This window comes from Amborella trichopoda, chromosome 2 (genome assembly GCF_054954075.1).
Source record: "Amborella trichopoda isolate Santa Cruz 75 chromosome 2, AtrichopodaSantaCruz75HAP2 v2.0, whole genome shotgun sequence".
Classification (NCBI taxonomy): domain Eukaryota; kingdom Viridiplantae; phylum Streptophyta; class Magnoliopsida; order Amborellales; family Amborellaceae; genus Amborella; species Amborella trichopoda.
The window spans coordinates 53,962,998-53,974,903 of NC_142337.1; the positions used below are offsets into that span (position 1 = coordinate 53,962,998).

At 34.5% G+C, this 11,906-nt stretch overlaps 1 protein-coding gene across 2 annotated transcripts; it reads right to left on the reverse strand.

Annotated features, from left to right (window-relative positions):
• Positions 1–722: 722 nt before the first annotated feature.
• Positions 723–5,397, reverse strand: LOC18431456 (nucleolin). 2 transcript variants are annotated; one of them, XM_011623993.3, is made up of 3 exons: positions 5,249–5,397; positions 4,662–5,059; positions 723–1,276 (listed from the first exon to the last, which is right to left on the reverse strand). In XM_011623993.3, the coding sequence occupies exons 2-3, from the start codon at positions 5,055–5,057 to the stop codon at positions 1,037–1,039; spliced, it is 636 nt and encodes a 211-aa protein (XP_011622295.2). In that variant the 5' UTR covers positions 5,058–5,059; positions 5,249–5,397; the 3' UTR covers positions 723–1,036. The 2 variants fall into 2 exon arrangements, with proteins under 2 accessions (XP_011622295.2, XP_020521025.2); XM_020665366.2 differs by having other exon boundaries at positions 5,225–5,397.
• Positions 5,398–11,906: the final 6,509 nt, after the last annotated feature.

The following is an 11,906-nucleotide window of genomic DNA, read 5'->3' on the forward strand; positions in this document are numbered from 1 at the left end:
GTTTTTGGGTTGAAATCAAACCCCAACTTGTAATCAGAATGGGAAAAATTATTAGAACGTAGCATATATTTTCATATTTTCTTGTCTTTCAAAAGGAATGGGTAACAAGGGACGCTAATCGAGAGCAACTGTGCTATTGGTCTTTTATGTATGACAATGGGTGGCATGCGGTTCCTTGTGTTGTACACAGGCTACATGCATGTTTTTTCGTGAGCCGCAAATTTCACTTCCAACCTGCATGCATATGTACACCTCAAGAGTAAAGCTCCTGATGTCATACTGAAGGTTGATTATGACCCTGGGCTAGAGGTAAAGAGTCTTGATTTGTAGTGTATAAGGTTGAGGCTTTAAAACAAGACTCTTCATCTCTAACTATAAATTTAAAGCTTAAAAAATAGGATAGATTGAGCTGCTTTATGAACACTTGAAAACCTTGAATAATTGATGGTATAAAAAAATACGTTATAAGATGCATTGTTTCTAAGACTTAAAAAAGATCGATTTAAGAATTTTTGGACATGCAAACAACCTCTTCTAATATTCTTGAGATGCAGCACCCTTCCAAAACTTTTTCCAAACTTGTGACATGCTTTTTTTCTCTTGTTTTTTTTTCCATAGCCGCCCTTTTCACCCTTAATAACATCCACCTTTTTCATTGAAAAATAGACAACGGACCAATGTCAGGAAGTTATTCAGGCCAAACATTACAAAGCGAATAAACATTTGGACTCAAATAACTCTGAAATTCATAGAAAAAGCAGTAGTGGAAAATGTTACAAAGATTACTGTTAAACAACTCGAAAATTTTGAAGAACAAAAGCAGAAGAAAGAAAACCCAAAAGCCTTTTCAAATACCAACCTTGTACTGTTTCCACACTCGCCCAACTTCCTATCTGTATTGCACCATCAAGTCGAGATTAGAGAGAGAGGGTGGCCATGAGGAAGGCCAGTCTGGACTAGACCAAAAAACAGGAAAAAAAAAAGAAAACAGAAAACAACCCAAGCATGACCATGGGTGTGTGTGTGAGAGATATGGCTATCGCTTTGGTGGCCTGTCTTCATCCTCATCCTCAGAGTCATCTTCATCTCCGGGCCTCTTCCTCTTCTCTCCTTTCCCTGCAACTCCAACTTGGTCACCACCATCATCGCCGTCATCTTCTTCATCTACATCATCTTCTTCCTCATCATTCCCTTCTCCAGGCTCGAAATCACTGGCATCCTCCTCATCTTCTGCACGCCCCACCGGCCTAACAAGATACTCGGTCCCCAATTCTTCCTGTGACCGTATCATATTAATGAAATTTGACAAGACAAATAAAGAGTGAGAAAATTAAGAGGCATCTGCTGGGTTCGGAATTTGTGTATTCCACAAGAGAACTAATTAAGACAAAAATAAAGTTAAAGGATTGCCACTTCGGTAGTTGGCAGTGCTATATGGATTAGATGAAAGTAGTAAGTACAAAGAGAAATGCTGTTTTTTTTCTACTCGTATGAACCAAGGAAGGTTCATGCCGGTTGGACCGCATTTCTACAATATGCGGTCCAAAGGTATAAAGCACCCAGCTTACGTATGGAGGCAAATAGGTGGTCCATCTAAACACAATTGTAACCAACTGTCCAAATTTTTTTTAATATAATTATTCTTTTCAGTTTTCAATTTATTCTTTTTCATATTCATGATCTCCATGTTAAAGATCATATATTCTCTAAAAATTAAGATCAAATTATATTTAAACAAGGTTTCAAATTCATGCTTTCCATATTAAAGATTATATATTCTCTAAAAATTAGGATCAAATTATATTTATACAAGGTTTCAAATTCATGATCTCCATATTAAAGACAATATATTATCTAAAAATTAGGATCAAATTATATTAAACAAGGTTTCAAAAAAAGCTAGGCGGCCGGGCCTAACGGCCAGAACTTTGGGCTCCTTGTAGTAAAGTTCTCTATATATAAAAATAGAAAAAATATCTCCTTATCCCATATTTTTGACTTTTATATCTCATGAGTCTCAAGGATTGAAAATATTACTTGTAAACAAAAAGCCTCCAACTTTTCCATCTTATAACCTCTTGAACCCTTTTGACCATGAATTTTTTATCCAAAACAACACTAAAATGACACCCTCTCCATTAACGTTCTTTCTCTCAACGCACCGTCTCTCTCAACTCCATCTCTCTAAAACCCAAAGATGTAGAGAGGTTCGTCTCTCTCTCATCTCTCTATAAAAATTATCTCCCCCCTGTACTCTACATCAACTCTCCTTGCAAAGACATCTCCCCTCTGTACATCGACTCTCCTCTCTACATCAACTCTCCTTGCAAAGACATCTCCCCTCTCTACATTGACTCTCCTCTCTACATCAACTCTCCTTGCAAAGACATCTCCCCTCTCTACATCGACTCTCCTTGCAAAGACATATCAAAATATGGGACTGACCATACCGGTTTGGGATAACTTTTTTTGAAGAGAGGGTAATTTTTAGAGAGAGAATGTAGAGAGGAGAACTTCTCGGTAACTTTGGATTTTACAAAGAGAGATGGAGTTGAGAGAGAGACGGTGATCTGAGATAGAGAAAACGGAGAAAACGTGAAAACGTTAACAGTGATTTGAAAGAGAAAACGTTAGCAAAAAAGAAATTTTTTTGGAAAAAGTGTCATTTTAGTGTTTCTTTGAATAAAAAATTCATGGTCAAAGGGGTCTAGGGGATTGTAAGATAGAAAAGATCGAGACTTTTTGCTTACAAGTAATATTTTCAATTATTGGGTATCATGAGATATCGAAGTCAAAAAATAAAGGATAAGGAGATATTTTTCTATAAAAATATATATATATTTGTGTCAATTTTGTAATTTATTGTATTTGAAAATATTATCTTATTATATCATATTTTTATATATATAAAAATATCACATATCGCATATTGAGAATAAACTTATTCAAATTTTAAACTTCAAACCATACAAAATTTATAAATTTAATAGGATATGTATTAGTAATAGTTTCCAACTCTCTCCAAATCGACTTGGGCTCATGCATCAGAGCACAGTTATGTCTCTTAGCTTCTCCTAAAATAGGAAATGGGGAAGCTACGCAAGTTACAATGTAAAAGGGCTCAAGAATTCAATGAACAACAACAAGGTGTTTATAAACTTCGAAAAAAAGCCAATACGTGATACCAATACTAGAAAATCTGAACAAGAAATGGGGTTTTTGTTCCCCCAGGTCATGTAGATCTAAACTAGAAGTGGGGTTTTATTTTCCAAAAGGAAGAAGTATGGATTAGTTTCTTTACAAAGGAATTAAGAATAAAGAATAGAAACACACTAGTAACAAGTCAAATATTTATCATTTTAAAATCTTTTTCTCAAACTAATTAGGATAGAATTAACAAACGAATATTGCAAAGCAAAAATGGAAATCACAAGGTCGGGTCAGGACTTCACTCTTAAAAAAAATGCCGGGCATCCAGGTCCGTCCCATTTTTTTTATTTCTTTCCCAATTTTTCATGGACCCGGATCGGTTCCACGGGGATCCACCGGGCTGCCAGGGTTTTAAAAACCCTACTTAGCACACTTGGAAAATGACAAAAACTGAAAGAACACATGGTCACAGAAAGAAGTTTAGCAGAGGAGAGAGCGATCCAAAAATCTTGAAAACATATAAACCATGATCATTGAAATAAATTTGGAAAACCAAAATACCAGGTCAAAACCAACCGTGGGTGAGTAAAGGCCTACATGTTGTATCATTCATAAGGAAAAAAACAATTTGAAAAGTGGGTCAAGAGGGTTTCCTTTTCTCGCAAGCAACAAAAAGAGTGACCAGTCGCAGTACAAGATTATTCCATGAAATACCCAATTACCAAAACCAGTTGCAGAAACCAATAATATCGCCCTCTAAACGAAGTATCACTAAAAAAACCATCCATTGAAAATTCTCAAAAGTAGATCAAATAGAGAACATAGAAAACAAGAAAACCAGCAACCAGCAAAAATAACCACTGATGAGTAGACCATGCTTGAGAGAGAGAGAGAGAGAATTGAGCGAGGAAGAATCAGAAGGTTTGAGAAAACAGAGAGAGAGATGATAAGTCCCAACGAATTTTGCAGGGACGTAAAAGTAAAACCGCCGAAATGAATAACGGATCTGTATTTCCATGTCAAAACGTTCGGAAAATTCGCATAACTCGTGAGGACAATCATATTCAGCAGACTAAGATGCATAGATAAATTAAGAAAAATGGAAAATTATGGAAAATAACGATTAAAACAACGAAAGCTAAAAAAAAAAAAAAAAAAGCTGGATCAAAACCCTAAATTACGAACAGTAACATCCACAGCTGAAATCATTTAATAAGAATTATCTAGCTCTTCCTGCTCCAGATCGAAACATAGAAGCGTGAAAAAGTAAATAAATAATAACATGATGGACCTTGAAATATGAAAACAAGAAGAAAACCCCTTTCTCTAAAGAAGCAAACGTTGTCGATATATTTTCACCAAATAACAAAGAAAACATAGCTTCTATATTTGATAAAACAAAGAGAAAAATAACTTCGCATATCAGAAAAAGAACACATAAAAAAACAGAGCAATTGCATCCAAAAATTAAAGCACAAAAACTGGAAAATTAATCAAACAACACACTTTACCTCTTCCTCCTCTCCATCATCATCGTCGTCGTCATTGTCATCGTCGTCGTCGTCGTCGTCGTCATCGTCATCATCATCATCATCATCATCATCATCACTATCGCCATCATCTTCTATTGACTGAACCTGAGAGGGAGCAGCAGGAGGAACAGATGGCAAAGGGTCATCTTCCTCTTCATCTCCTTCCTCATCCTCATCATCGTCATCGTCGTCACCTCCATCACCATCATCATCATCTCCACCATCATGATCATCAACATCATCATCGTCATCATCATCATCATCATCTTTTACCTCAACAATCTCTTCAACATCATCATCATCCTCGTTTTCGAAATCCCCATAGCCATTAGAAACCTTAACTGGTTCCTCTTCTTTACCATCAGCGGCCTTCATCCCTGAGATCCAAAACCAAAACCAGGAAAAAGAAAGAAAGAAAGAAATAAATTCTAAAGGCCAAAGAGACAATCTCTCAACAGAGAGGGAGGAGAGAGAATTTCAGAGGTTCAAGAAGAGAGAGGGAATTTAGAGAGAGAAAAATCTGAGGAGAGAGAGAGCTCCACTGCAATTCCAGAAACGCTACAGACCGCCACGGTTATCGCTCAACAGGCTCCCGCAGCCGTCCGATCTGACTTAATCGCGGATCGATGACGTGGCAATACAATCCGACGGTTTGGATCACGAGTTGGCCCTTGCCTGCGAGTGCATGTTTGAATGGACTTCAAGATGCCGCCCCTGGTATGTTACACACGTGTGAGATATAGGGCTGGCGTCATCACACGATCCCTTCTAAATCTCACACACTACGCATTAGTCCGGAAGCTACGAAAAGTACCCGGTTATGGCTAGAAATATCGGTGTGGCCCCCAGGACTTTCCAGAAAGAAGGAACGATGATTTAAATTGCGCGAAATCTATCACAAATATCGTCCCTCTTAGAGTTTTTCGGCGAAATTTTGACTGATTCGCAACGGCGTTAGGGCTGCCTAATACACTTGCGAAAGTCATCATAAATCTAAATTTAATTTCACTAACATTGTGATTTAAATACAGTTTCAAATGTTTGATGTTATTTCTTCTTCCTTTTTTTTTTTTTTTTATTCCTGTTTCGAAAATTATATAATGCATTTGTACAATATGCGGTCCAGAGATATAAAACATTCATAATAGATGGTTCATCTAAAAACAATTGTAGGTGGTCCATCTAAAAACAATTGTAACTGGTCCAAATGTTTTCTTAATATAATTTTTTTTTGAGAAAATGACCTCTAATCTTTTCCTGAAAGTTTCATTTCTATTAAATCTCCTAAGTTAACTAAAATCCCTTGCAACCAACCCCTCAAGTTTTAAACTTTGTGACCATTAGCCCTCTAATTATAATTTTCTTTGTTCTTTTTATAAATTTGATCTTTTTGTTTTACAAAATACCAAACCCATACATTAGTCATCCATATTTTTTATGTGACTTGATATATAAATTTTATTGATAATAATAATTTATAGTAGTTATAATTAATGAATAATTATAATAATAACAACAATAATAGATTAATTGTTAAATATTTCAACTCTTATAAGTATTTTGATAAAGTATTTTAATAAATAAATAATGATAACCATTAACAATAATAACAAATATATTGATTAATCAATTTTCAAGTTCAAACAAGATATAATTGTAAAATAGGTCATAATGTTAAAGAAAAATTCATTTTTCTTTTTCATGTCTAAATTTATAGAGTGAGATCCATGAAGGTGAGATTGGTTTTATGCAACGGAAGAGAAAAGGAAGGGAAAATTTTGTAAAATAAAAAGATCAAATTTGTTAAAAAAAACATAAAAAAAATATAATTATGAGGCTAACAGTCCCAAGATTTTAAATTTGAGGGGGTATAAGGGATTTTGGTCAACCCATTGGGCTAATAGGGATGGAAGTTTCGGGGAGAGAGTAAATGTCATTTTTCTCTTTTTTTTTTTTTTTTTTCATATTCATGATCTCCATGTTAAATATTATATATTATCTAAAACTTAGGATCAAATTATATTAAAAAAAAACATATTTATTGCCAAGCCTGTATTTGTACAATATGTGATCGCATGGAAACCGTGTCTTTTTTGTTTTGATTGTATACTATAAGACTATTTATTTTTGTTACATGAAGGTCACAATTATTCATAGCCATTAAATATAAAATTGGATGGCTCACAAAAGTGGAGAAATTATTTTTGAACTTTGAGTCTAGTTAATGACATTCTTACAACTACATGATTTGAAATCTAATTGATAAGAGTGATTGTGACCTCCTCCTTGTACCAAAAGTAAAGGGTCTCTTTGTACTATTTTACAATCATATGATTTGAAATTTAATAGACAAAAATGATTGTGACCTCCTCTTTGTACTAAAAGTAAATGGTCTATTCGTATACTTTATATATGAAATAATTTTTTTAGTATAAGTATTTGTGGTCATTATGAGGAGTGAGACTTCATCTACATAGGGTGTGATATCACACATATGAAATACATTAGTGACATTTAATGCTCCATGTGGTGATATCACACCCTATGTGGATGATGTCACACCTCTTCTAATGACAAAAAATATTCTTACTAAAAAATAATGTATCACAAAACAATGGTATATCAATATCCAAAATTTGTTGAGTACAATTATAAAATGTTATATAATGTGAGCACCCTAACATAACTATATATATATATATATATATATATATATATATATATATACCCAAATTGATCAGTTCTAAAACCTAAACAAGTGAGAGCACTCACGTAAGTCACTTGACCTAAATGACTTAAAATGTCCAAGCATATTTTAGGTTCCAAACCATGGAATAGGGCTGCCAATGGGCCAAGTAGTCTTGATAAGCCTAACCCTTAAAAAGCACGCCTAGGCCACAAAATGTGGCCTGAGGACAAGTCAGGCGTGATGAATAGGCTGAGTAGAGCCATGCCTAGGCTAGGGTCTGCCCAGCCCAGTTCTGCGCAACCCTAACTTGTTTTTAAACATTTCTTTGTTTTTTCTATTAGGCCATGCCTGGCTCGACCAAAGCTTAGGCTAGGGCACCTTTGGCTTGGTCTGGGCTAGGGCCAACTATCAAGGGACCAAGGCCAGGCTCGGATCAATACTAGCCCGGTTCTTTGCTTACCCTACCTTAGAACAAGTTCTTTTAATTGAAAAGTCTTGTTTTGGATTCAAAACCGGGGTTAGTTTTTTTATTTTGGCTCAAGTGACCTAAGCCAAGTGAAAAAACCACCTCGCTTAATGGGAGTTTAAACACAAAACTTGTACTTTTTCATAAAAATATCTTGTTCTATGATTGGAATCAGAACAAGATAGGGTATTTCAAGATATGGAAAAGTATACAATGAGACCATTTATCTTTTGAAAAAAGTGGTCACAATTAGTATTGACATTTGGATGTGAAATTGGGTGGTTGCAGTTATTCTATTGACTAAACACAAAGCTTAAAAGAAATTTGTTTGAACTTTGTGACACACTCAAACTACCAAATTTCACATCGAATAGTTATAAGCAATTGTGTCCTCTTTGTATAATAGGTAAATGGTCTCATTGTATACAATCCCATTTTATAATTGAGTCCCACTTAAGTCACTCAATGAAATAATGCATTCTAATAAAAAAATGGAAAACATTATTATTTAAACCACATATCTGAGAGATTTCTAAATGAAGAATCTCCCGATCTGACATTACAAACTTGTTATTTACAAGAATGGAGAAGTCGTGGGATCAATTGAATTAATTTAGGGGCTGATATAGCCAAATAAACAAATCCTCATTTAGATTATTGGCAAAACCAGCATAAAATTTGCACTAAAATACTCGAAGCAATGAAATCAACTAAGTCCTAATTAGAAATGAATATAACTGAAAAAGCGAGGAAGAAAGACTTACCTAACCCGGCCAATTGGCCAAAGACCCTTGGAGCTTGAAGCTTCTCCCGTATCAAGACCACGACTTCAGTTTACATCGTTCGTTCTCCTTTTCCTCTTCAAAATGGACCAAGTAGTATCTTTGGTTGAAATGAGATTGTTAGGTTCCTGATCTAATGGTTAAAGGCTAGAACTTAGGACTCTCTAATTGGGATTGATGATACTAGAAGGCTAAGAGTTTTATCTACACTCACATAGTCTAAATAGAACTTGATTAACCAACCCTTAAGAGGTCGGACTCTCAAGTCCTTTTATAGACCTCATAGTCATCAAGAAAAGGTTAAGGATGCTTATCTAGTCGGTTAGAGTTCAAAATTCGAAATTCATGTGGTCAAAGTTTAGGCGTCTCTAAGTGTGTCGCTCTGGTCAAACATGACCAATCGACACAAACTATGTCGCAAGACCTAATATTAACTAGATACAGTGATAGACACAAAATGGTCTGGGTGACATAAAGTGTGTCACTCCAGTCAAACATGACCAGTTGACACAAATTGTGTCACATTACCTATTTCTACCCAGATACAATGAAGAGACACAAAATGGTCTAAGCGACATAATATGTGTCGCTCTTGGCGACACACAGTGTGCCGCTCTGGGCAGCACACTTTGTGTCACTCTAGACGACACACTTTGTGTCGATCCGATCAAAGTGCACTAGAATTCCGGGATTTCAATCACGCTATCTCTCATGCATTTTGATATGTATCATCTTGTTTTCAAAATTAATTACTATCTTTATCTTATTTTTGGATTATTTTTAAATTTGAATGAGAGTTTAAAGGGATAAGGGATATTGGAATGTGGACTATAGAATATGGTGTTTTGTGGTCCGAAGTTTTTTGGAATAGTGTGGTTCCTAAGGGCCTTTCTAGGTTCTTCTAATATTAGGAAAATAATGAAAGTTACCATATTTAAAATATATTTTAGTTAGTTCACACCACCCTCGTCTTATTTTTTTAAAACTTTTCCCTCAAAGAAATCTTGTAAATATATATTATTCTATTTTTATAAAAGACAATCTTATTTTATTTTCAAAATTAATTTGGATATTTATTCGATCAAACTAAACACTTTTACTTATACCCAATATCTTCGTTCATATCCATTCCTCAAAATATCGTTTTCATTTTTCTTAAGTCTTTTCTCCATTCCGAAAAATATTTATATTTTCTTGTAAATTTACTATTTTGCTTTCATAGTTTAATCTTGGGAAATTATCAGAAATATATATTAATTTTAGCTTAATTGGAAAAAAAAACCCCAAACTTTCGTAAACCTCGTCTACACCATTTTTTCTCTTTTTTCGGTTTTTTTTTACTAAATTAAAGTTCACGTTAGTCGTATTATTGTGAAGAACATCACGGTACTTTAAGTACCATAATGTTTAGTGCATTTTATACGATACTTTAAGTACCATAATGTTTAACCTATTTTATACAGTACTTTAAATACATTAATGTTTGCATTTCCCTGGTACTTTAACATTAATACCTCAATATCACTTATATCACTTATTACGGTACTCGAACCACCGGACTTTGAAAGGTTAAAAGAGAACAGTGAGGCCGTTCTAATGAGCTCGGATTTTGAAAGCAATTTTTCATCGGGTAGATCATCTCTCATGAGTTGGTCCAATGGACCAGTTGAGTCTCCCGACAGTGGTGGTTTGGAAGAGATAGGGGTTTTAAGCATGCTGAGAAGACTGGGCTCTGATCGTTTGGTCACCATCGATGAATTTCAGAGAGCTATTGGGCTCTCTCCATTAGTGCAACATTTCATGCGACGAGATCTTGTAGAGTCTGGCATTTCTATAGAGGGTTTGAAGACAAAGAAGGGTTGGTTGAGAAGCAGAGCGAAGAGGAAGAAAGGGGGGTGGAAGTTTTTTTTTTTTTTTTGAATGGGAAAGGGGGGTGGTAGTTCCAGCAGGCCATTTAATTCTGAAAATATTGTTGGATCATCAAATTCTGCGAACCCAATTCGCCAAAATGCCTGAGAGAGTGAGAATCCGCCATAGTAAAAAGCGGTGCTAGGAGTTCACTGTTCTATAGAAGTGGAGATATTACTGGATTAAAGGTGCAATATAAAATGCATTCAACATTTTGGTACTTAAAGTACCGTATAAAATACAAATATTACGGTACTTAAACTATAATATAAAATGCATTAACTATTACGTATTTAAAGTATCTTATAAAATGCGCTAAACATTAGGGTACTTAAAAGTAACGTAATATTCTTCACGATAATACGACTACCGCGAATATTATTTTGGTAAAAAAAATCGAAAGTGAGAAAAAATGATGTAGACAAGGTTTTGGATTATTTTTTTTTTCAATTAAACTAAAATTAACGTATATTTCTCATAATTTCCCTTTCATGTTTTCCCCATTCCCAAATATAGTCATTTTTGTCTTATAAGTTCACTATTTAACTATAATATCAATGTAGTGGACAACAGAAACTCATACATGAGACATGTCCTCAGTATTTATATATTTATATTAAAATAATAAGCATTATAATATAATACTATTTTTTCTTAAATACCTAAAACGCTATATTTTTAAGAAATGATAGTATTGTTTTAAAAAAATTCAAGGCTAAATCTTGCACATTGATCTGAACCGCTGATCCACAAATCCGAACCAGTTTTTCAGATAGGTGATTCGAGCACCATACCGGTTTTCCAAAAAGGTGATTCGAGCACCATTTCCTTTTTAATATTTTTTGGTCTTTTTTTATTTTTTATTTTTATTTTAACATTGCTCAAAAGTTTGGGCACTTCAACCTTTCATTCTTTAATATAGAGAATATTACCGTGACGGATATGCCCATGCTAAGTTAAGGGAACCAGCCTAATTTCCATTGCCAGCTCTTTTCATAAAAAAGTTAGGCTGAAACATTTTTTTTTCGGGTGAGTAAGTGGGGAGAGGGCCCCTAACTTTCATAGGAATTGAGCCTAAAACATAGCATTGCAATTTGTCAAGCACTAAACAATTAAGAATGTCCAAATTATAATATTTATTGTTTTTATTTTTTCTAGTGACCCAGTTATCTAAAGTTTTAAAAAAACTCCACATCCATCTCTCTATCTCTATCATCCATGAACCTCTTCCTCCCTCCCTCTCTAGCATCATCCCTTGAACCCTCATCTCTCTCTTTCATCTCGTAAGCCTCACATGTAAGTTAAAAGTAGCATCTCAAATTATGTTTATATGATGGTTACTAAGAAAAAAAAAGGATACTAATTGTAATTTAGATAGT

Coding starts and splice junctions, on each gene's coding strand:
- LOC18431456 (XM_011623993.3), bottom strand. CDS start 5,057: ATGAAGGCCGCTGATGGTAAAGAAGAGGAACCAGTTAAGGTTTCTAAT. Junction 1,277..4,661: donor ATGATGGAGAGGAGGAAGAG/GTAAAGTGTGTT, acceptor ATACGGTCACAG/GAAGAATTGGGGACCGAGTA.